At 43.1% G+C, this 22,318-nt stretch overlaps 2 protein-coding genes and 1 long non-coding RNA gene across 5 annotated transcripts in view; 2 read left to right on the top strand and 1 right to left on the bottom strand.

Moving 5' to 3' along the window:
- The window catches only part of HOXC4 (homeobox C4), a 198,416-nt gene that overhangs the window by 119,533 nt on the left and 56,565 nt on the right, over nt 1-22,318 (top strand). The gene's annotated exons all lie outside the window — the stretch shown is intronic.
- Nucleotides 1,225-3,047, bottom strand: LOC115087696. The gene is made up of 2 exons (XR_003855579.1): nt 2,448-3,047; nt 1,225-1,921 (listed from the first exon to the last, which is right to left on the bottom strand). It is a non-coding gene; the product is annotated as an uncharacterized LOC115087696 (long non-coding RNA).
- LOC115087689 (homeobox protein Hox-D3-like) lies at nt 3,817-11,421 on the top strand. 2 transcript variants are annotated; one of them, XM_029595184.1, is made up of 2 exons: nt 3,817-4,277; nt 10,063-11,421. In XM_029595184.1, the coding sequence occupies exons 1-2, from the start codon at nt 3,875-3,877 to the stop codon at nt 10,779-10,781; spliced, it is 1,122 nt and encodes a 373-aa protein (XP_029451044.1). In that variant the 5' UTR covers nt 3,817-3,874; the 3' UTR covers nt 10,782-11,421. The 2 variants fall into 2 exon arrangements, with proteins under 2 accessions (XP_029451044.1, XP_029451043.1); XM_029595183.1 differs by lacking the exon at nt 3,817-4,277 and adding an exon at nt 8,609-9,204.

Below are 22,318 nucleotides of genomic sequence, written 5' to 3'. Positions count from 1 at the left end.
ACTGCACTAGCAAACACACTTGGACTGTTAGGCATTCTGGAGCTGTGCTTTTTAGCAAAGGAAGCAAGCACGGCTCCAAATTCTTTAGAGATGTGTGTGTGGTGTGTGTGTGAGTGTGTGTGTGAGAGAGAGAGAGAGTGTGTGTGTGTGTGTGTGTGAGGAGAGAGAGAGAGAGAGAGAGTGTGTGTGTATGTGTGTGTGTGTGTGTGTGTGTGTGTGTGTGTGTGCTGTGTGTGTGTGTGTGTGCTGTGTGTTTTAACTTTCCAGACACACAGACATAACCTAGGCCCTGTATTTTTTTTCTTTTATTGAGGTCAGCCAGAAATCACATTTCTGTTACATAAAGCATGTTGAATGAAGCTCTTTTGACGTGCTTGAGGTTTTTGGGTTTTTTTAAGATTTCAAAAGTGGACAAATCGAAGTGAAAAAATGAAAGTGCTGAAAATAGAAGCTTATTCTAAAAAAAATGGTTTGCTTTTTTAAATTCCGTGCAGACAAATACGAATTTTCTTCAGAAGCACACACACACACACACACACACACACACACACACATGCAGACAAAAGAAATTCAAGACCCCAAACTGCTTTGTTGGGCTTCCCACCCCCCATTCATTTGCTCACAGTGAATGGGACTATGTGTCTGTTTCTGCAGGGACAGGGCAGGTAGGGCATATTGGAAAGAAATGTAAACGATCAGGCTCAGTCTCTCATCCGAACCTGTGGAGCAATATGCCCTGTAGAGAAGGAAACCCATTTGGCATCGTGAGTCCGGAGCTTTCTCTCCTGCTCGCTCCACAGCGCAGAGGAAAGCTGGGAGAGGAGCGAGCATGAGCGTGGCTATCACCAGAACGAATTTCACCCATAAAACTCCGGAACTTTGTGCAAGCTTCCGACAGAAGAGCTAATACTCCGGCATATGTCCCAAGCGTGGAAAACACTGTGAAGCCCTGTGATTCAAACCCTCGAAAGCCGGACTCGCATCCTGATGAGTTATTACTTTGCTGAACTAAAGGTCATTTGGAAGGATGAGGGCAGCCATAAAACCGGCACCACTAGCACACTTTTCCGATAGAGATGATCATTATTGGCTTATTAATACACGATAATTTTGAATTATATACCAGCAATAAATAGAAAGGTTGACGTGTGACTTTAAATATTTTATGATTCTCAGCTCTCAAGGTCCGGGGTTTATTTTTAAAGCAAGGAACAAGCATAAATCTCGCACAGAAAAATTGAACTTTTTATTCTCTTGGTGGTGGTGGTGGTGGGGAGTTGTTTTACAGTTCTTGTTTTGCGTTGGTTGAAAAGAAATTTAACAAAAAAGAAAAGTAAAAAAAACAAACCAACAAACTCTCTCCTCTCACTTTTCTTTTTGTTTCTCCAAATAAGTTGTTCTGGTTTCATTTTTAAAAATTGGGCGTAAGTAGACCTTAATATCAAAATACAAAATATAAAGAGCTAAATGAAATCACTTTATATACTGAGTTTTCTATTTTAAAATATATATTTATCAGATTTATCAGACTGTAAGATGTGAATGTGAAAAATTGGGCAAACAAAGTGAACACGGGTTTCAATATATCTACACATCCATTGTAAATATATTGGTTTCTCGCGTCTGTATCCTGGAAAGTCTCTGTTAAAAAAAAAAAATCATAGCTTTATAAAATATGTTTTCACTAGTCGTAACCTCATAAATTAAGGTTTCCTAAAAGGCTGTGAAGATTTCAGGTTCGCACTTTCAGCCCTTTGCCATCAGATTAAAACGTCTGGCAGGTGGATTGCAGGAAGGTGTGTACCTTAGACAGAAAGAGAAGAGGTCAAATGTCTTCATGCTTGAACCGGGCACTGGAAAATGATTATATAACGAAATACGACCTTTACTGGAAATCAATGGAAGCTCTTGAATCCAAGGCCTGTGATTATGAAAGACAGAACATTTAATAGACTTTAGATTTAAATCAACTCCCCCTGCTTAGTGTACGACAGATATATATATATATATTTTTTTTTTATCGGGGAGGGGGGGGGGTGCGGTATATAAATACAGAACGGGATATGTCGAGAAGTTTGTATAGAAAACTGAGAACATTTTTTTTTCTCTTGGTCCCGGGAACCCAGCAATACGATTCCTTCACTGTAGCCTCACCCTCTAGGAAAAGGAATTCAGTTCTCAGTCGGACACCTGTGTTAGTGTAAAGCAAATCAACATTTTCCCCCCCCCCCCCATCATATATTTTTTTTTCCATGTTATTTGTCCTCCTAAACTATTTCCTGCTTAAAAACAAACAAGAACGGTGCAGCAAAATCCATCACAGCGCGCAAGCCGGAGCAAAGATTTTACAGACAATGCACCCTCACAGCCCTCATCCTGCTCACCACGACAGAAAGCAAAAGAAACCCCTTATTCGGTTTCCACATGAAAGTTGTTAAAATTGTTACCTCTTTCTTTTAAAGGGAAGCCAGGGCTAGAAAAAAAAGAAAAGAAAAAAGAAAAAAATACGTTCGTTCCCCCAGCTCTGCCTAAGCAGGTCCTTACAGCCTACAGATCATGGGGTTTTTGTTTCTGGCAAGCCTCAGACGTACATTTTACTGTCTGAGACAATGCGGAAGAAATACAATGTTACAGGGAAATCCTCGCTTCTCCTCTTCTTGGCTTTGCTTTTTAGGGCTCCTTTGTGACTGTTTTCGTCTCGGGCTGGTAGAAGTCTTCTCTGAACGAAATGGAAAGAGAAGGGGTTTTCCTGGGGGGGTCGAACTCCTTCTCCCCTCCTTGCTGTAGGAGTAGAAATCAAAACATCACTCGCCTCTCTCCTTTAAATATTGGGGTGGGTTGTTTGGGGGGTTTTTTTTCCGGGTACGGCACATTTCTTTTTTTTTTTTTTTTTTTAACGTTACGATTGAGGCGTGGGCAAAGCAGAATGGTCCCCCCCCATCCCCCCACCCACTCCCAAAAAAAACCAAAACAAAAACCCAAACGAAAACAAAAACCAGGCACTTTAGGGGAAAAGTTGCAAGGCTGGTAGAATCTGCCTCCTACTACTACTACTACAGCTTTTAGAAAGAGAGAGAGCAGCGAAAAGTCCTGAGTTGTTCTTCTCCCACCCCTCCACCCGCTTGTTTACAGCTACACAAGGTAAAAGAATCATAAATCTTACTGCAGCCTACAGAGACAAGTACATTTGTATGCATGGTTAGAACTAGCTAATACCTAAACCCATTAACAAGGCGATGGACGGCTCCGAGTTTCTGGGGTACATTAACTTATACTTAAATTCTAGAGGGAGAAAAAAAAAGGCGTTGTGAATTAACATAAAATGTATTCATCATATTTGTTTTGTCAGTTTAAATTACCCAAGCATAGATGTTTTTCTTCCGCCTAAACTTTTTTTTTTTCCGTGCCTTCCAGCCCTCATTTTTAAACTGGCATTATATTTGCATATAAGTTTATTTATATTTATTCAGAGGCCAAGATAAAGCAGAAAAAAACCCCCTTTAATTGTGCATTTGAAGAGCAAGAAAACAACAAAATGCGCAAAAGTCAAATCTCAGGGCTAAATAGTCGAGCTAGGGGGGGGATTGCTAGCAATGAGAAAGGGGGGTTTTTTTAATCACTTCTACAAACGTCTTCATTGTATCGCACCCGGCAGCCTCCTGCTTTTTGACCCACAAACGTGTAAACCTGAATCCCACTTTATAAAAGGCAATAAAGAGGAAGAAGGCGATTTTCTTTAGGATAGAGAGATATATATTTGTTGCCATGCGTGTAACGATTTAAAAAAACGAAACAGCTCCCCCACCTTTTTTTTTTTTTTTTCCTTTCCTCCTCTCTGAGCTCCATTACGATGCCCACTTCTCTCCACTAATCAATGCAAATGCGCGTCTCCTCCGCCCGCTTCCATCTTGGCTTTTGCTCTGACGCTGGGCTTCGTTCCGGGATTGCCGCTGACATATCCCTTAAACGGCCACTAAACCATCATAATCTCCAGTGGAAATACTGGATCCCAGCACCCACCGTATCCCCCCCCCACACACACCCCCCCCCCCCCACCACCACTCCTCCTTTCCCTCCCCCCACCCTCCCTCACCACCTCCCTTGCGAGCGGGGGAGAGGTCTTCCAAGTTTGCCTTGTGGCGACCCCCTCTTCTCTTCTCTCCCCCCCCCCCTTCTCTTTTTTTTTTTTTTTGGGGGGGGGGGGGAGAGCTGCGGCATAGACTGTGTGAACTTTTGCTGTTTGGCTGCTCCTTCCTCGTCCGTGAAAGCGTTAAAAGGTAAGGCGCTGGCACTAGTAGCAAACAGCAGGCTTTTGTAGCGATGATTTATGACCTGATGTTCGGTTCAAACGGAGTTCACATGGATTTGCTGCATCTGAAGGCTAAAAGATGGTCTTGCTTGACAAGAGTGACTATTAGAATTTTTTTCACAAACTGCTTAGTTTCTGTAGAGCGAAATGTGCCTAGTTTATATGTATTTTTGCGGCCGCAGCTTGAATCTGTGCTCATAGGTAATGTGCATGTTTTGGTTTTTGTTTGTTTTTTTTGTTTTGTGGGGTTTTGGGTTTTTTTTTTTTTTTACAATATAACTAATTCATTTGGATTAGAAAACAAAAAGATTGCGATAATTATATAGCGAATGTTTACTCTTTAAAGGTGATATTATTTTTTGTTTGTTTCCTTGTGGGTGTTGAAGAATATCCCCACTAACAGTCGAATGAAATGTATTTCGTCTCTGCTTTTTTTTCTACATTGCTTAGGCAGAACCTGGGCGTTTTGTGAACAAATGCTCCGCGCTTTAAATGCAGCTGCTCGGCCAACCAGTCAGGGATCGCCTTCATAATGTGGCCTGAATTATAATTATACATTTCTATTTTTGCTCTTTCTCCCTCCGCATAATACAATATCGAATGGGGAAAACTAAATAATTACATCTCGAAAATCAGTTTTGAATTTGTTTCCAACTAAAGATTTGTGTCCTCATAAGTATGCAAAATATATCTAAACTTCTATGGTTCTCTTTCTCCCCGGGATAGTCTATTTATTTATTTAAAGCTTAGTGATGTAACAACTAATTTAGGAGGCATTTATCCAATCAACAGGGAAAAAAAAGACCAGAGATGGAAAACACATAAACAGTATTTCGATTTCTTGTAGTTTCCTCCTGTAGCTGAACTTCAGTGATCGCCCTGCTAAATAGTATTTCTTCCTGCTGGGTGGGTTTTCTTATTTATTGGAAAAGAGAGGCATCTGAGGAGGAGTTTGCAGGCTGAAACCGGAAACTTTATTAAAAAATTAAAAAAAAATAACAGTAAAGATATGTATTTTTTAAATACTCACTGGCAGAATATATTTTAATTATCTCAATAGACTTCCTAGCAAAAGCTGACATATATTTAGGAATGCTCCAGGATTGTTCTTTTCTAGATCCCTAAGTTCTACTATCCCTCTCTCTCTCTCTGCATATTTGTTAGGTGACATATACATATGCATATTAAGCACATTCTTTCTCTCTCTGTCTCTCAAGCAGTATATCAATACGTATCACTTTACAGCATATGAACATATATAATAATATATACTGTAGATGTGGTAAATATATTTAGCACATGTATATATATATATATCCTGGGGTGATACAACCCATGTACTGTTAGCTGATATATACATACATTATATATAGATATATATCCAGCTTTGGTTTTAGTACTCCTGGCGTTAAGAAGGTTGCCATATGTAATTTCGTTTTTAATGATATTTAACATGTGAGATTTCTCTCAATAAACACAGGGCACAGCAAGAGGATAAAAGACTAGCACCTTCCCCTCATTGTAGGATATTAAATCATGTCCTCTAGCAGTGAGGGGCGGGGGCAGGGATTGATTCGCGTTTTGTTATTAGTATTTCAGCTGCTCAGCTGATAAATTCCTGAGACCAAGTCCACTGTAAAACTGTTAGAAATCGTAAGAGAAAGTTTAGATAGAAAAATATGAATGGAATGCACAAACAGGAAAAGCATTTAGTTGCCTGAAATAGGGCCAATGCTTATAGGTAGAGAAAGAGAGAGCCAACTATGAAAATGATAATTCCAAGCTTTATTTAAGGCAATAGAATCAGGCTGTTTAACTGCATTATATTTGATTTAATGTATGTTAATTTTACATAATATTAAGCAAAGATAAAGAATATAGAAGTGAGTTTTTAACAAATTAAGTGTATTCCCTAAAAATCTGATGAAAATATATCGATTATTCTTTAAAAGATTTCAAACTAGATTGCCAGTAACCAATATTTTTATGAGAAGAGGGGTTAAAATTCAAGTTTAAAATGTATATTTTCAGTCAATTAATTGTGCTGTCGTCAATAACTTGAGAAAACACTCAAATTCACCCATACACCCACACACAAATACATACACCCACACACACGCATGCGTACACACACACATTTACAAACACACACACACACACACACACACATATACATGTACACAAATACACACATATACACACGTGTACACACACACACACGGACTCATATTGTATGTGTTTCACTGAGCGTTATATAATAATTCTTGTTCTGTTTCCAATGAGCAATTAGAGTATCTTTCCACCATCATTGTTTTCCCTAGTTTATTAAAAAAAAAAAAAAAAAAAAAGTGATGTTTAAGAGTATATCTTTAAGGGGAAAAGTATAACCAGTAACTAAATTATATGAATGAGTTTCTTTTAACTTGCCTGTAATATCAAGTTAAAATCTCCATGTTGGCTTATCAAACTAGCATAGCGTCAAGTTCTCTTGAAGGATCTCTGGAGCTTTGTTCAAGAGCTTGTTCCCTGCCTGTGTAAAGTCCTGGCTTATCAAAGAAAAGCAAAGGCTGACACGCAGGAGGAGTTCAGAACCTTTTCCCCAGCCTCATCCATGGTGACAGGTAATGGAGCACCCTTCCTAGCACTGAAGTGGTCCGATCAGGAGCAGGCATTTGGTTAAAAGTAGAAAACCGAATCGGTTTCAGTGGCAAGAAGTGTAACTGGAGAAGAAAAGCAGGCGTATTCCGCAGCCCAATTCGGTTTTATCCAAACTTCATTCCTTTCCCTTGACAGGCATTTTAGTCTCTGTTTGGTCGTTTCAATCAAAGCAATAAAAAAAAAAAATGAAACAGAGAAATGCTGGCCACTGTATGATGCCTGCTTTATTTTGAATGCAGGTCCAGAGATGCCAGTTTAACCAGGAACATAAGTGGTTTTGAGGGTGGATGAAGCCAAAACTTCCAACCCCTGTCTGCTTATGCCCAATTACTAACAACTGTCTTGAGCGATTCTAGAGCACGTTCCTTTTTTTTTTTTTTTCTGTCACATTAAAAAAAAAAATAAAAAACTTAAATCCCTACTAGTCCTCCCGGGAAGTAATGCTGTCTTTAAAAGGATTTACTGATTTCCCATGATATAAATTATGTGGGGGGGTTTAGGATGGGCTTGGTACTGTGTTTATGGCCGTCTTCCCTTGCAAGGAGTTCTTCTTTCTACCATATATATACACACATATATATATATATATATATATAAAAGGTTCGCCACAATATTTTCTCTGCAAACAAACTAGATAAAATGAATGCCACCCTCTCTTTCTCAACCCCTATGGTATGCAGTACAACCAGGCAAGGCTAACTTTTGCTTAAATTCGATATATCTTGCACATTAGAATGGGTTGCTTTGTTTCCATGCCATTGTCTTTGTATGATAATGATTTTCCAATAGTCTTTCTTTGTCTCTTCCCGAGAATTCCAGGAAAATCGTTTCATTCCAAATACAAGCTCAGCTCCAAAAGGCAGACTGCCCTAGTGAGAATCTCCAACTTTATTATCACTCTGAATACACAGTTTAAATATACAATAGAGACTTTTAACCACAAATTCTTAGAAAAACAAACAAACACTACCATTGCACGGAAGGGCATTTAACAGCCACCGAGTGTAGCATATGATTTTTGAAATCAACTTTTTGAGATAAGAATTCATGTTTAGCCACTGCATGCAACGTTTTCACCCAATAAAGTTATTTAAGAAAATGTTCGAAAATTAAGCAATGTATACCTACTGTGCTATGCCAAGGAACAGCGTTTGACAGATACAAAAAAAAAAAAAAAAAGCCTGAGGCGGTTACAAAACACACAGGTTAATCCTGCAAAACTTTTGTTTTTCTCTTCTTCTTCCTCTCTCCCCTCTGCCTTGCTAAAAAACCTCTTTCCCGCAGAAACTGCAAAGCGGTGGTCTAGAGAAGCAGAAAGAGTTTAAATACCTACTCCACACATGCCCAGCAAGCCCTTGCTCTGCACCTCCTGTTCTGTGCTACACTTCCAGCTGCATTTACTGGAGAAGGTGACCAAAAGTAGCTTTGCAGGTGGCGACGTCACAGGGCGTCAGAAGGTGGTTCCTGAAGCGTTTCCCCAAATTAAATTGCAATTTCCCTTTTTTTTTTTTTTTATTCTTCACTTTGTTTTTCTGTCTGGGACCTTTGTACGCACCTTAGCTGGGGATGGCTGGTGAGAGGCTTTGTTAAGTGCCGTGGGTGGTGGTGGGGGGGGGGGGGGGGGGGGGCATGTTTCTCCCTTCTTTGCTCACTGCTTGCTGGGACGCCTGACCCAGGAACCTTTTCAGGAGTGGCCCTTCTGGAGACCTGACTGCCACGTGACCCTTGGGGGGTGGGGGGCTCCTTTATTGCTGGCTAAAGGTGTCAGTCCTCCCTGGAGAAGACCTAGGAAATGCAAAAGGCTCTCTTTTACCAGAACCAGGGCTCTCTTGGAGACTGTCCCTTCCAGGAGTCTGGCAGCATGGGCTATCTTGGTCAGCAGCAGCTCTTTCCAGCTACAAGCGAATTCCAGTCTTCCTCCTGCTGCCTAGTGTCCGAAATCTCCACTTGTTCCATAAGCCATAAAGCTGACCAGGTAGAGCCGAGCCCTGCCAGGATTCATGGCTGCCAGGTCCCAGATGTGCTAGACTTCCCAGCAGAAGCGTCGGCAATGTCAAGTTCCACTTCCACCCAAAGAGGTCCCTCCCGAGCAGGTTCTGGAGCCTTGACCAAGCCTCCCGCCATCAATGGTGCTAGTAAACTGAGTAAGACCAGCAATTCACCAAAACAGATTTTCCCCTGGATGAAAGAGAGTCGGCAGAGCTTCAAGCAAAGGAACTGCCTTCCTCCTCTTTCAGGTATACTTCTGGGTTGTTGTTGTTTTTTTGTTTGTTTGTTTGTTTGTTTGTTTGTTTGTTTTTAATGCTTTCCTCCTCGCAGTTAACTTTAAGCACTTTTACTTCCTGCATTGGCTGGCAAGGGTTAAGCCAAAGACTGAAAGTTAATATTAGTTCTAAACTGAGTTAAAAATGATTTACACATTACTTTCTGATTAAAGCAGCAGGTAAGAATTTTCATTAATTAATAAATAAGCAAAACATATATTCTTAAATGTAATGTACTTAGGTCTTATCGTTAAGTTTCTAATTCTCAGAATCCCCTGATTTACTGAGATTTTCTAGTGTTCTTTTCTAGCTTCTTCATTTCGTTTTATAATATGCATTGTGCAAGACAGAGATAAATTAATTGAGTATTTATGTATTTAAAATATCTTTGGATACTGCATACTTGAATAAAAATAATTATGACCGATCATGGCAGTCAAGGACTGGACATTCAAGTTAATACATATATACCTATATATATATATATATACTATACTATAGTAGTCCCCAAAACTTGTTCCTGTTCTGTGGCTTTAAGAGGAAATCCGAGATCCTAGGACACTTACAAAGATTGTTAGATATCGGCTGACCACAGTGGTTGCAAAAGTTCTTTGGACACTGCATATTTGTACAAAAATAATTATGACCGATCATGCCAGTCAAGGACTGGACATTCAAGTTAATTCATGCATTGTTTTGGGGACTACTGTGGTGTCCTTAGACGTGCTGGAAGACGTCTAGACTACTGGATATAATTTAGGCGTCTAGAAGAAAGCCTGCCATGTAATAAAGCCTCTGGCACCTTCTCTGCTTTTTTTTTTTTTTATGTAGGTGATAGCTGCATGGGAACCAGCTCACCCAATTTATCCTACAAGAGAGCGCGCACCGCCTACACCAACGCCCAGCTGGTGGAGCTGGAGAAGGAGTTCCATTTCAACAGATACCTTTGTCGCCCGAGGCGGGTGGAAATGGCTCACCTGCTCAACCTCTCGGAGAGGCAAATCAAGATCTGGTTTCAGAACAGGAGAATGAAGTACAAGAAGGACAATAAGGGCAAGGCTGCTTCACCCAGCAGAAGTCCGCCCAGCATCTCTTCCTACTCCGAGCAGGCGCCCTTGCCCAGCGAGGCTGCCTACGAGGTGCCCATGGCCATCCCCTACGGCCAGGCCCAGGGCAGCGCGTACGGCTTGGCGGCTTACTCCAGCCCTCTCTTTGAGAGCCCCACGCTGCAAAGGAGGTCGTACGGCGCCGCCTCCGAGGGCGAGCAGGTCCCGCTCCACGGAGAGGGCACTTACCAGGCCCCGGGCTTGCTAGAGAGCCCGGGGGTCATTGCAGGGAGCTACCCGGTGGAAAACGGGCCCGGGGCTGGCTCGGTCTTCGGCTTCCCTCCTCCTCCCTCCGCCAGCCTGGACTACAGCTTGGCGGCTCAGATACCGAGCAAGCACCATCCCGGGCCCTGCGAGCCCCATCCAACCTACACGGACCTGAGCGCCCATCCTGTGCCTCGGGCCACAACGGCCCAGGAGCCTCCGGTCCTCACGCATCTGTAGAGACGTTCGCGGCCACCGGCAGCCATTTCTGGACAACGACTGCACTCTGCTACTAGGCCTTGTGTTTTTTTTTGGGGGGAAGAGAGGTTCAAATGCCTCTAAGTATTTATCAGGGCCCATTGTACATATCCACGGCTTGGCGAGCCCCCGAGAAGTGGCGCGTCTCAGGCACCAGCCTTCCTGGAAGTCTCCAGCCAGGACTCGACGCGTTTCCAGTAGTTAATAAGGGGGACTTTATTGAACCTGCTGCGGGTGACTTTGTCAGCCAAGATAGATGATGTTCTTATTATCTTGTCCTAGACAGAGTTATTTTCCAATTCAAACTGTACTTATGTAAAATATAGGGGACGGGGGGGGGGGGGGGGATTTGTAGCCTTTTGAATTTCTCTGGTCCTCCTCTCCCGTAGAAAAATGATTATAAATATGAGCATTTGGGCAAGTTTATTTTCCGTGTTGTATCCCGCTTTCTTGTTTTTTGTTTGTAATGTATATTTTGAACTTCCGGAGGGGTGGGGAGAAAGCCTATTTTTCCAGTGTTTAGTTTTCAGATACTATGCATTTTTTTAAACTTGCTGCCTTTTTTTGAGGTCTATTTGAATTTCCTGTTTCATATTCTAATAAAGAATTTTAAAACCGTGAATGAACAATATTTTGTGTGTGTGTGTGTGGGAGGGGGATAGATTTGAAGAGATCGAATGCGGGGTGGTGGTGGGGGTTTCCAGTTGGCCACATTTCTGTTGTTCTTTGGAATCACTTGGGCCAGCCTGAGGTTTGTTAGGGGTCGGGCCTCACCCCGCTTTCACCCCCATTAATCATCTAGACAGGGCGCGCTTCCACGCTCTCTCCGATTGCTTTCATCTCCCAGTTAGTATGCAGCCACGGAACTTTCCTGCTTCTGGCCTCAGTTTCCCTACAAAACTGCAACATTCCCCCGGATTTCAGGTTAGACGCATCCAGCTTTTTTTTTTTTTTATTAACCGTGGATATTTTCGATCACATTTGTTTCCCCTTTGGTGGGAAGGGGGAAGGGGCGAGAAATATAATCGATCCACACAACTTGTGAATTCATACTCCTAATTGCGAGTTAGCTGCGGCAGGAAACGTTGGTTTCATTTACACACTAAAAAAAAAAAAACAATTTTAAAATGTAAGTGGGCATTTAGGGGAAGAGGTGTGGAGTTCGCGCGGCATGAAACAGTACATCCCAGCAGATCTCTGGAGTGAAGCTTCAGATCATTTTGATTCGAATTATGTATTTCGGAGCCAGAAGAATGCAGTGCCTCATAACTTTATCTGGATCCAGGAGCAGTTGTGGCCATCAAAAGTTTTGTGGAAGAAAAAAAAACCCCCAAAACAAAAGTGATTATAGCTGTAAAAACTGCGCTTTTAAGCAGACCGGCTATAATAAAGTAATATTCAGCTTAAAAATATACATATATGCAGCTTTCTTTCTAAATCAAAAAGCAATGCGCTATAAATGATCCAGCAACTGACTAAACCTACCTACTGCAAACAAATGCCACATATTTAATTCTTCAATTTATCTCCATTCTGATTTAGAAAATTAAACTTTAAGAAAATTAAATCTGTGCAAACTAAAACCAGAGCAGCATCAATTCACATGGGTTTAATCTGATATTTCATTACACAACAATTTTATTCACTGAAAACATTAGCAGACTTTTTAGTCAATTCATTCCCCCTTTTCAAATGATAGGTAATTTTAAAAAGCATCCTGCTTCTTCGGGAGAATGCAGCCTTAACAATAGCTAAACATGACTTAAAGTAAAAGATTGAAATAAATGTGTGCATGAGAGACAGAGAGACAGGCCTTTATTTTTATTTTTTACTCAATTAAAAAGTAGGAGTGCAGTTTAAACAAAAGAAATTCAATTGATGTCCTTTAAAACAAAAATTACAAACAATCCTATGTATTGCAAACAATCATCTCAGTCCCCTTAACGGTTTATAGAACAAGAAAATGCATTTTATCGTCACATTTTTCAAAGATTTGTTCATAGATACAGAACAGAAGAAAACCTTTGAGAAACGGGACCTTTAAAATAACCCATAAGCAACACCAGATAACCAAGTAATTTCTTATAGCCTGAACTGCATCTCAAACCTTTCAACTTAAATAAAGTTTATTTCTTGCGGAGGAAGTTCTCCTACTTTTTTTTTTTTTGTAAGGTTTAAATGCTATCATCTGCGGTTTTTTTTTTTAACCATACAAATCACTGTATGTAATTCAGTGCATGTTCTTTTTAACTAAGCTCACTTTGGTCACGATTGAAGCAGAAAATGGAGAAACTGAGGAGTTGCTGGTTTTTGTTTTTTTAATTATTATTATTATTATTTTATTCTTCTGAAGCGCCTGGAAACCTCTCCCGTTGCAATATTCTGATGAACCCAATCCCACTAAAACCACTGCTGTATAAGTCAATTACATATCCATTTCAGGAATGAAACCAAAACTCAATTTACCATGGGGAGGCGAAGAAAGGTCAAAGGGAGTTCTGCAGAGCTGGAGAATTACAATCAGGAGACCTTCCAGGCAACCTCTTTCTCACTCTCTCTCCCCACCCCCAACCCACACGATAATGGGCAAAATAACACCCACGACTGCCAGATAGGAGAGAAAGAAACTTTAGCTGTAAATATCTCTTCGGGGACATAAAACAGACCCCCGGGGTCACTCCTCCTCCACCCCCAAAGTTCCACTGAAATCTATCTTCCAATTGTAGGGATCCATTTCTGTATGTAAGATAGGTAGAAGGACTGCTGGACAAACAGACATAGGGAGGGACACAATTAAGTTTCAGGCAAAACAAGGCAACAACAACAACAAGAAGAAGCCCTCGTGTCAGTTTGCAGGCAGAGTTTTGGAATAGGCCATCTTTTGTCCCTGGATTCAGATTCCTGCAACCTCAAGAACGGGAGGGGAGAGGGGAGGGGGGGGGGGGTGTGTGTACGAAAGTAAAAACAATTATGGAAGCCCAACCTTGCTCAAAGAGGGCCTGAGGAACTTTTGCCCAACTCTTAAAGCTGGCCCTTGGCGGAAAAGCTGCAGAAAACGAAACGCTGGGAAAAGAAGACGCGCGATTTCAAAACCGTGCGAGCAAGAATTGGGCTGGGAAGGCAGGTCCCCTATTTTTGCCTACAACTTCGTTCTAGAAGATAGATAGTTACTTCTTTTAAACTCACTAGGGTGCCTCCATCAACTTTGACTTGAATTTGAAAAGTACAGGTGTGTGCAGCTGAACGTAAAGCAAAACACAAGCCTGGATTTGATCTTCTCTATGATGGGGGGGGGGGGGGGGGTATTCATTGCCCTTCTTGTTAGTCTTGCCTCTCCCCCTCCCCCCACCCCAATATGCGATTCCAAAAGCAAATCGATCGAGATCTTAAGAATGCCTCGCACTCCTCGGAGTCGGGCAGCCTCGCTTTATTCCGCAATCCGAACATTGCTCCTCGGAACATGAATTCCTTCTCTGATAGGATACACAGTATACACTGGCCAGGCCGGTTCCAGGAGGTCAGAGTAATGAAAAGACCGATTTTTCGTGGGACAGCAGAAACTGTGCATTAAGAGAGCGGATCTCAGAGGTTTTCTCTCTGGACGAAATCTTTGGAAATCGTGAGTGCTAGCCACGATTGCTCATCGATTTATCCAAGATTTAAGTTTAAGAGGAAATAGCGTTATCTCTCTCTCAACATTTAAACTGCTAAAATGCCATCTAGACCCTCAAAAAGCTCCACAATTGTCCATGGAAAAACTGGAAGAGCCGCATAGACCCCTTCTCGTTTCACAAGGCAGCGAATTCCCCTAATCCCCGAATTCCTATCCCCCCCATGCCCTGTATCTCACCACTTCCTTAGATGAAGACGAATTTCTCAACGCTGGGCCTGGGGAGGGGGACTTTGACAGGTAGTAGGTAGGTACAGACTCAGAACCAGAGATCAGCAAAATGATCACAGCACCTAGAATATGCCCACAGTGTAAAGGCCTGAGCAGTGAACAGAAGCACCCAAGTGACAACGGATAGCGCGGCCCGAACCCACAGCACAGCAGCTGCTCCGCACCCACAAACACAGACCTCTGATGTACTAAAGCTTTTCTCATTCTGTGTCTACGTGTGGTGAGAGGAAGCTTAGCAGCTCAGGCCCAAAGTTGTCTTCCTCTGTGGGTGAACTTCCTGTATCCCCCCCGGTTAAGCGTGGGCGGTACTGCCGCTGCTAACCAGCACGATTGATGGCGGGGATCAGAAGCGCCTGTTTTGGAGCTTTCCAGGTCTAACTCTAGCCCAGCCGAGCGGATTTTAACGCGACATTCTAATACTGCCATCAGTGTCATTACCGCAATACATCACTGCCTTGAGAGAATTCCTGGCAGCCAGCCCCGTAATGCTTTTTATTGCTGCCTAATCTTTACAGATCGAATTAAGAAGAATAGGACTTTTATCAGAGGATTGAGATAGGTGAAGAGCTAGCGGTGTGTATTTCATTCCTTCTGCCTTCAGAAGTGAGGGGACCCGTTATATATCTCGTCCTGCGCAGTAAATTAAAAAAAACAAAACCAAAAACACAAAAGACAACTTTTAAGAGGGCTACGTTGGAGGATGATACTTTGCTTTGAACAAAGCAGTGTGAATGCTGCCTGCCTTGCTGGCGACAGGATCTGTATGCAATCTCGGGATGACATTAAAGAGCAGTCTGCCGGCAGGCCTTCCTCCGCATGGTGCTGCTCTCTTCAGAAGACTCCTGGTTCTCCTACTCTGCAAAGGGCCATCACGATGCTTATGGACTTCATAGAAAAACGCAGGCCAGAAAGGAAACGGAAGATCAAGCAGTGGAGTCTGAACGAGATCGTTTTTCAAAGTGGCCATAGTGTTACGATTTATTATTATTATACTACTATTAGAAAAATAAAAAGGACTCCCCACTCGTTTCATTTCTGGGGGGGAAAAAATGGCTCCCAATTTGTCGCCAAACAAAACTTTAAAATACAGGAATGGTTTTGCAAGACCATTTCCCCACGTCCCTTTGGATTTGCTGGAAGTGAACAGTGCAGATAGTATCCCTCCCTGTGACCGCTGACTTGGGTTTTTTTTTAAATATCCTTTCTCTTGAATTCGTTAGTCTGCTCTTTTCTGCTAGCAGAATGAGCACTGCTATGTTTGTTTCGGAATTGTACTTGGCAACCATTTATGATATCTTTTTTTTTAGATATTCGATGTATTGTGGATTTTTACTTTGAAAAAAATTAAAATTCATTTAAAAAGCACTTCATAATGAAATTATATAGCATATTGTGTCCAAATTGAACCACGGTGCTTTTTTAATTTAATCTTTTTTTCCAAAGTAACAAGCCACAATACATCGAACATCTAAATAAAATGTCTTATAAATGGTTGGCAAATAATTCCAACCCAAACATAGCAGTGCTCATTCTGCTAGCAGTTATTACTAGGAGTGCAGAGGGAACGAATTTTCAGCTGAGTTTGTTTTTTCCATTCAGTTGTCTGTTTTATTGGTTTAGTTTTATTGGGATCAGAAGCTCATTTGTTTCATTCATTTCTATTAAAGTTGCTGGAAGAAACCACCCGGAATATAACAACATAAGAACTGCCAAACTGGATCAGATCAAAGATCCATCAAGCCCAGTATCCTATTTCCAACAGTGGCCAATTCAGGTCACAAGTACCTGGCAGGATCCCAAATAATAGATAGATTCCAGGCTGCTTACACCCAATAAGCAGTGGCTTTCCTCAAGTTTGCCTGGTTAATAATAGTTTATGCACTTTACTTCCAGGAACTTGTCCAAATCTTTTTTAAACCCAGCTATTAACTGCCATTACCACATCCTCTGGCAATGAATTCCAGAGCTTAATTGTGTATTGAGTGAAAAAGAAAATTCTTTGATTTGCTTTAAATATGCTACTTAGTAATTGCATGGTGTGTCCCCTAGTCTTTTTATTTTTTTGAAAGAATAAATGACCGATTTGCGTTTACCTATTCCATTCCACTCATATTTTATATACCTCTATCATATCTTCTCTCAGCTGAGAAGAGCCCTCATCATTTTAGCCTTTACTCATAGGGGAGCCCTTCCATTCCCTTTATCATTTTGGTCCCCCTTCTCTGTATCATTTTTAGTTCCAATACATCTTTTTTTTTATAGTGTTTGTATCCTTTGACCCTCTTTTGCTCCCTTCGTGGTGTTCATGCCACTGTTAGTGCGGCTTTGCTCCTGGTTTGGTGCCAAGGGGGGTATTCATTTATTTATAATTTTATTTCTTTAGGCATTTTATATACAATCATTCCAAAAGAAGATCATAATGGTTACAAAAGCAACATTCACATTATAGGTCAGCACAACATCAAAACATGTTAACTAGATTATTAAGATCCTAATTCATGATAAATTAGTTCCTTTGAAATAACCTTTGTCAGTGAGTTATCTTAATACTCTTTAAGTCTCATTGTCTATGTAATTTTCTACAAGTTGTTATTTTATGTTAGATCATGTTACTCTTGGTGTCTTGTTGTTACATCTGCTGCTCATGCCTGCCAGCAAGTTTCATAAAACTTGGATAGAAAACCCCAGTGTTAGAGTAAAAATAGGATACATTTATTTATTTATTTATTAAACTTAGTATACCACCTACAGCAGGTATTCACTAGGTTGTGTACAGCCAAAAAAATACACAATAATATCACTCACAAAACCACCCACAAAAACCATTTCAGATCAGACCCACTCCACATATACCGCTCAAAACATCCTATGCCTAAAAGTAGTTGCCCACAAAAACTGTCCCAACTCAGCCCCATCCACCAAATAATAAAAAATGTCTAATTAAAAAAAAAAAATAATCCCCATAATCCCCCTTCCCCCAATTCACTCCTTGGCATACTTCAGGAATCAGTGAGGGGTCCCACTAGCAGTGAAATGACAGCAATTGGACAGCAACTCCTCAAGTCAATAACACCGCCCACCCAACCTAAGTATGCCTGTTTCCAAATGCTTCTGAAAAGCGCCAAGATTTAACCAGTTTATGAAATTTCATGTAGTTCCCTTCTCACCCTGTCTTAAAGGCCACCCTGGAGGCACACCCAGCCATTCTAGTTTCCGGATATCCATAATCAATATGCAGGAGATGGATTTGCATATATCGGAGACCCAGTGCATGCAAATCTATCTCATTCCTATTCATTGTGGCGATCCTGAAAAGTTGACTAGCTAGGTGTGCCTCCAGGAGAGGGCCAGGAAACACCGTCTAAGGGAACCTTGCCCCATAGAATAGGAACAGCCCAACTAAATGCATGCTAACTGAGCTAACGCTGTCCAGGAGGGAACTTTGTAATTTGGAGGTAAGACATGCAACGGCTACTAAAATTTCACATCTTCAACCACCTGCAGAGGCTGATTCATTCAGAAAAAATCATTTCCCTAATGATACTTGTTACAACCTTCTGTTTTGACTGCCTCTTGCCCTGGGAAAGTGGCCTGGAACACCTCACCATTGTGGCTTGCTGCTAATGGGGGCTGCTGGCCTGCCACCTCGCTGGAGAAAAGGGCTGGGAGATCAACTTGAGAGATGCCCTTTCCTGTTGCTGTGGCTTTCCTGCTGCTTTGAGTGCTCCCCAGGCTAGTACTTGTCTCCCCTGAAACAAACACTAATAGGTGTTATTTCTTTTGCAAATGATAGAGCATACCACTGTTCAAACGATTACCCAGTATCTTCCCTCTGTTGGAGGCCTTTCAGCAGTGGATGCATTCTGCATATTACTGATCCTCCATGACTGTAAAGTGCCTCCAACAAACACCTCTGATATTTATCTTGCAGGACCCTCTCTCTGGATCCTTGGGTGGAGCTGCTGGGGCTGGGGTTGAGGTTAGACCATGAGGTAAAAGGCTGAGAGCATCTGTCATGCTCTAGGCTGCTTGCTGCTCCTGGGAAATTATCCTGACTCTGGCAGGATTTCTTACTGGGGTTCAAATCCCGCTGCCGCTCCTTGTGACCTTGGGCAAGTGACTTTACCCTCCATTGCCTCAGGTACAAACTTAGATTGTGAACCCTCTGGAGACAGAGAGAAATAACTACAGTACTTGAATGTAATCTGCTTTGAAGTGCCAAAAAGTGGAAAATAAATAGATAAAATAAATAAATAAACACTGCCTATGCATTATTGCATTTATGCTATTTGCCTGCTCCTGCTCACCAAATATCACACTAATAGGCATAACTAGATTCTTCAAATCATCCTTAACTACTAGATTTTCATTTTCTCTGAGGAGAAGCAGGATGGTAGTCCTCTCCTCACACATGAGTGACATCATCAGATGGAGCCCGACGCAGAAAACGTTCTAGAAACTTTGTCTAGGCACACTGAGCATGCATCACGCGTCCACACGGGGTCCCTCTTCAGTCTCTTTTTTTCCATAGAGCTGTCAGCATCACGGTTGTATTGAGCACTAAAACTTTTGCAAAACGTATTTTTTGCGGTTTTTCACTGTCTGTCTTCAAATGTCTTTCACCAGGTCCCTCTCAGTGCCTCCCCATAGTGTCCCCAGTCAGGGTTTTCGGTATTCAGGTAAGTTTCATTTCGCAGTCGGTTCCCCCTATAGTGGTAGTGCCTTAGTGCCCGTCTTCCATCACTGCCCGCCACCATCGTTCCATATTTGTTTTTGTTTGTTTTGTCTCGTCATGGTCATGTCTAGCTTCCACTGATAGACCTAGTGCCCAAGGACCATGTCGATCACTGATCCTCATGGGGTTTGCGTCCTCTGCCTGGGAGCATAGCATGATGTCCGGGGTTGCCGCTTGTGCGCCCAAATGACTCCGAAGGGATGTTGGCTTCGACTCAACAAAATGGCCAACCTTTTCAGGTCGAAGAAGTCTGAGCCATCGGCATCAGCATCAGCGGCATTAGCCTCAGAGAACCTCAGAATTGCACTGATGGACACCATGCCATCGAAATTGGCAGGACCATCGATTCCATCGAGGTTGCCAATGGATAGGAGTGCTGGAGACAGACTGCTGTCAATCTCCTTCGGGCCAAGGACGTCAGGTTCATTGTCCTTGACCTCGGCACCAGGGAAAGAGTGGGCTGAGCATCGTTGGAAGACCAAGAAGCATTGGCACCGGTCACCATCAATGCATGGTGCCAGGTACAGGGACACACTGGCTTTTGCTGCAATGTCCCTGAAGCGATCCCGTGGCGAGGAGTGCCAAACTTCCATCAATGCCTGGGGTCAGCCAAAGTCTCCATTGGTCCTGGTGCCAGTCACCGATCCCCCTCACAGTTCTGAGGAAGATCTGGCCAACCCCTCCTTCCTCCCAGTCGGTGTTGGCATCAGCAACATTTGAGGAGGAGCTGGAGCATTGAGTCCAGCTGGCGGTGGAGTGGTCGCTGCAGTCCTTTGGTCCCGCAGCCCCGATGGCACTGAAGCCGGTGCTGCCTGTGCTTGTACCACTATTGAAGAAGCTCAATATGCTCATCAGTAACTTGCCAACCCAGCTGACATCAGTTCCTGGGACGGCATTGGTGTCCGGCGGAGCACCGAGGCCTCCCCCTACTTGTATAGTGGTCGTCACCAGTTCCTCCTCTGAGGAAGCTCCGCTGAGGTCAGGAGAGACACTGAGGCTGGTAGTCCCCCATCCAGTTCTATCGGTGCCTGCACCTCTGGACATTGGCCGAGCACCAAGGGCCCCATCCCCTGTCGTATACAGTGAGGATGAGGATCTCTATGACCCCTGGGGGGATGATCAGATGGTCTCCTGTCAGACCCTTTTCCTCCAGAGGAGCGACAAAAGTCCCCACCTGAGGACTTGACCTTCGCTGGGTTTGTCAGGGTGATGGCAGGGACCATTCCATTTCAGCTTTTGACTGAAGAAGATGCTAGGCACAAAATGCTTGGGGTTCTTCAGTTCATGGAGCCTCCTAAGGAGATTGTGGTGATCCCGGTACCAAGATCCTTATGGAGTTGCTCCTGAGGATTTGGGAACACCCCCTCACAGTGCCTCCCGTGAATAAGAAAACAGACGGGGTTTACTTTATCCAAAAGGCTGTTGGATTCGATAAGTATCAGCTGCCCTACCAATCAGAGGTGGTCATATTCACCCTCAAGAGGGCCAAGCATTCTCAGACCCACTCCTCAGCACCTCTGGGGAAGAACCACAGAGCCTTGGATGCTCTTGGGAGGAAGGTGTTCCAAGGAACCATGCTTATTGCCCACATTGCTGCCTACCAGCTCTACATGAGCCAGTATTCATGCGTAGAACATCTGGAAACAGGTGCAGGAAGTGGCTAAGCAGTTTCCTCAACAGCAGCAAGACACCCTCATGTCGCTGGTGCACAATGGTTTGGACAAGGGCGACAAGGTCCGTGCAACCTATGATGTTTTCAAAATGGCATCGAGGGTCTCTGCAGTGGGAATCGGTGCCCACAGGCTGGCATGGCTGCGGGCCTCAGATCTCGGACCAGAGCTACAGGAATGACTCACTGATGTGCCGTGCACTAGAGAGAATCTCTTCGGAGATAGGGTGAAGGATGCTGTGGTCCAACTCTGGGACCATCATGAAACCCTCCAACAACTCTGCACCAGCACTCCAAACCCATTCTCTCACCCAGGAAGTCTTTTTGCCAAAGGAAGTACTGTCCTCTGCCTCCTACACACCATCAGAGCTCCCATGGCTGTTCCAGGCAGCAGAGAGCTCCCAAGCCCCAGCTAGCTCCTCAGTCAATCAGGGGATGGGGTTTTGACTGGGCCTTAGGGAGCGTAAGCCATTTGCCCATACCCGGGATGATGGACCCTCTGGTCGGGGCAGGCTGCTGTTCTTTGTGAACTGGTGGCCCGGTGTAACTTTGGATCAGTGGGTTTTGTCCATCATCCACCAGGGATTCCAATTAAACCTATTGGGTGTCCTGCCAAATTGTCCTCTGTGCCCATTTTGGAGGCTGGTAGCACATCAGGAGGTACTACAAATGGAGCTCTCCTCCCTCTTAATGGCCAGAGTGGCCAAACCCATACCACCAGGGCAAAGAGGGAATGGATTCTATTCCAGGTACTTCCTGATTTCAAAGAAAACAGGAGGTCTCTGTCCAATCCTAGACCTGAGGGCTTTGAACAAGTTTCTAAAAAAAGAAAAGTTCAAGATGGTTTCCCTGTGCATCTTGATCCCCCTTTTACAAAAAAAGGGATTGGCTATGCTCCCTCAACCTAAAGAACGCATACACCCATATCGAGATCTTCCCCAGTCACAGGAAGTATCTCCAATTTGTGGTGGGGGAACAGCACTTCCAGTATTGGGTATTGCCATTTGGGCTTGCATCCGCCCCATGAGTTTTCACGAAATGCCTAGCTGTGGTGGCAGTGCACCTCTGCAGACTGGGAGTGCATGTTTTCACATATCTGGATGATTGACTGGTCAAGAGCATGTCTCAGGCAGGGGCCATCCGGTCCATGCACTTGACCATCTGGGTATTGGAGTCACTAGGGTTTGTTCTCAACTACCCAAAGTCCCATCTCA

Source organism: Rhinatrema bivittatum, chromosome 3 (assembly GCF_901001135.1).
Source record: "Rhinatrema bivittatum chromosome 3, aRhiBiv1.1, whole genome shotgun sequence".
Lineage (NCBI taxonomy): Eukaryota > Metazoa > Chordata > Amphibia > Gymnophiona > Rhinatrematidae > Rhinatrema > Rhinatrema bivittatum.
Note: the sequence above shows the minus strand (reverse complement) of the source record. Positions and strands in the feature narration are given on the sequence as shown.

Coding starts and splice junctions, on each gene's coding strand:
- LOC115087689 (XM_029595183.1), top strand. CDS start 8,760: ATGCAAAAGGCTCTCTTTTACCAGAACCAGGGCTCTCTTGGAGACTGT. Junction 9,205..10,062: donor CTGCCTTCCTCCTCTTTCAG/GTATACTTCTGG, acceptor TTTTTTATGTAG/GTGATAGCTGCATGGGAACC.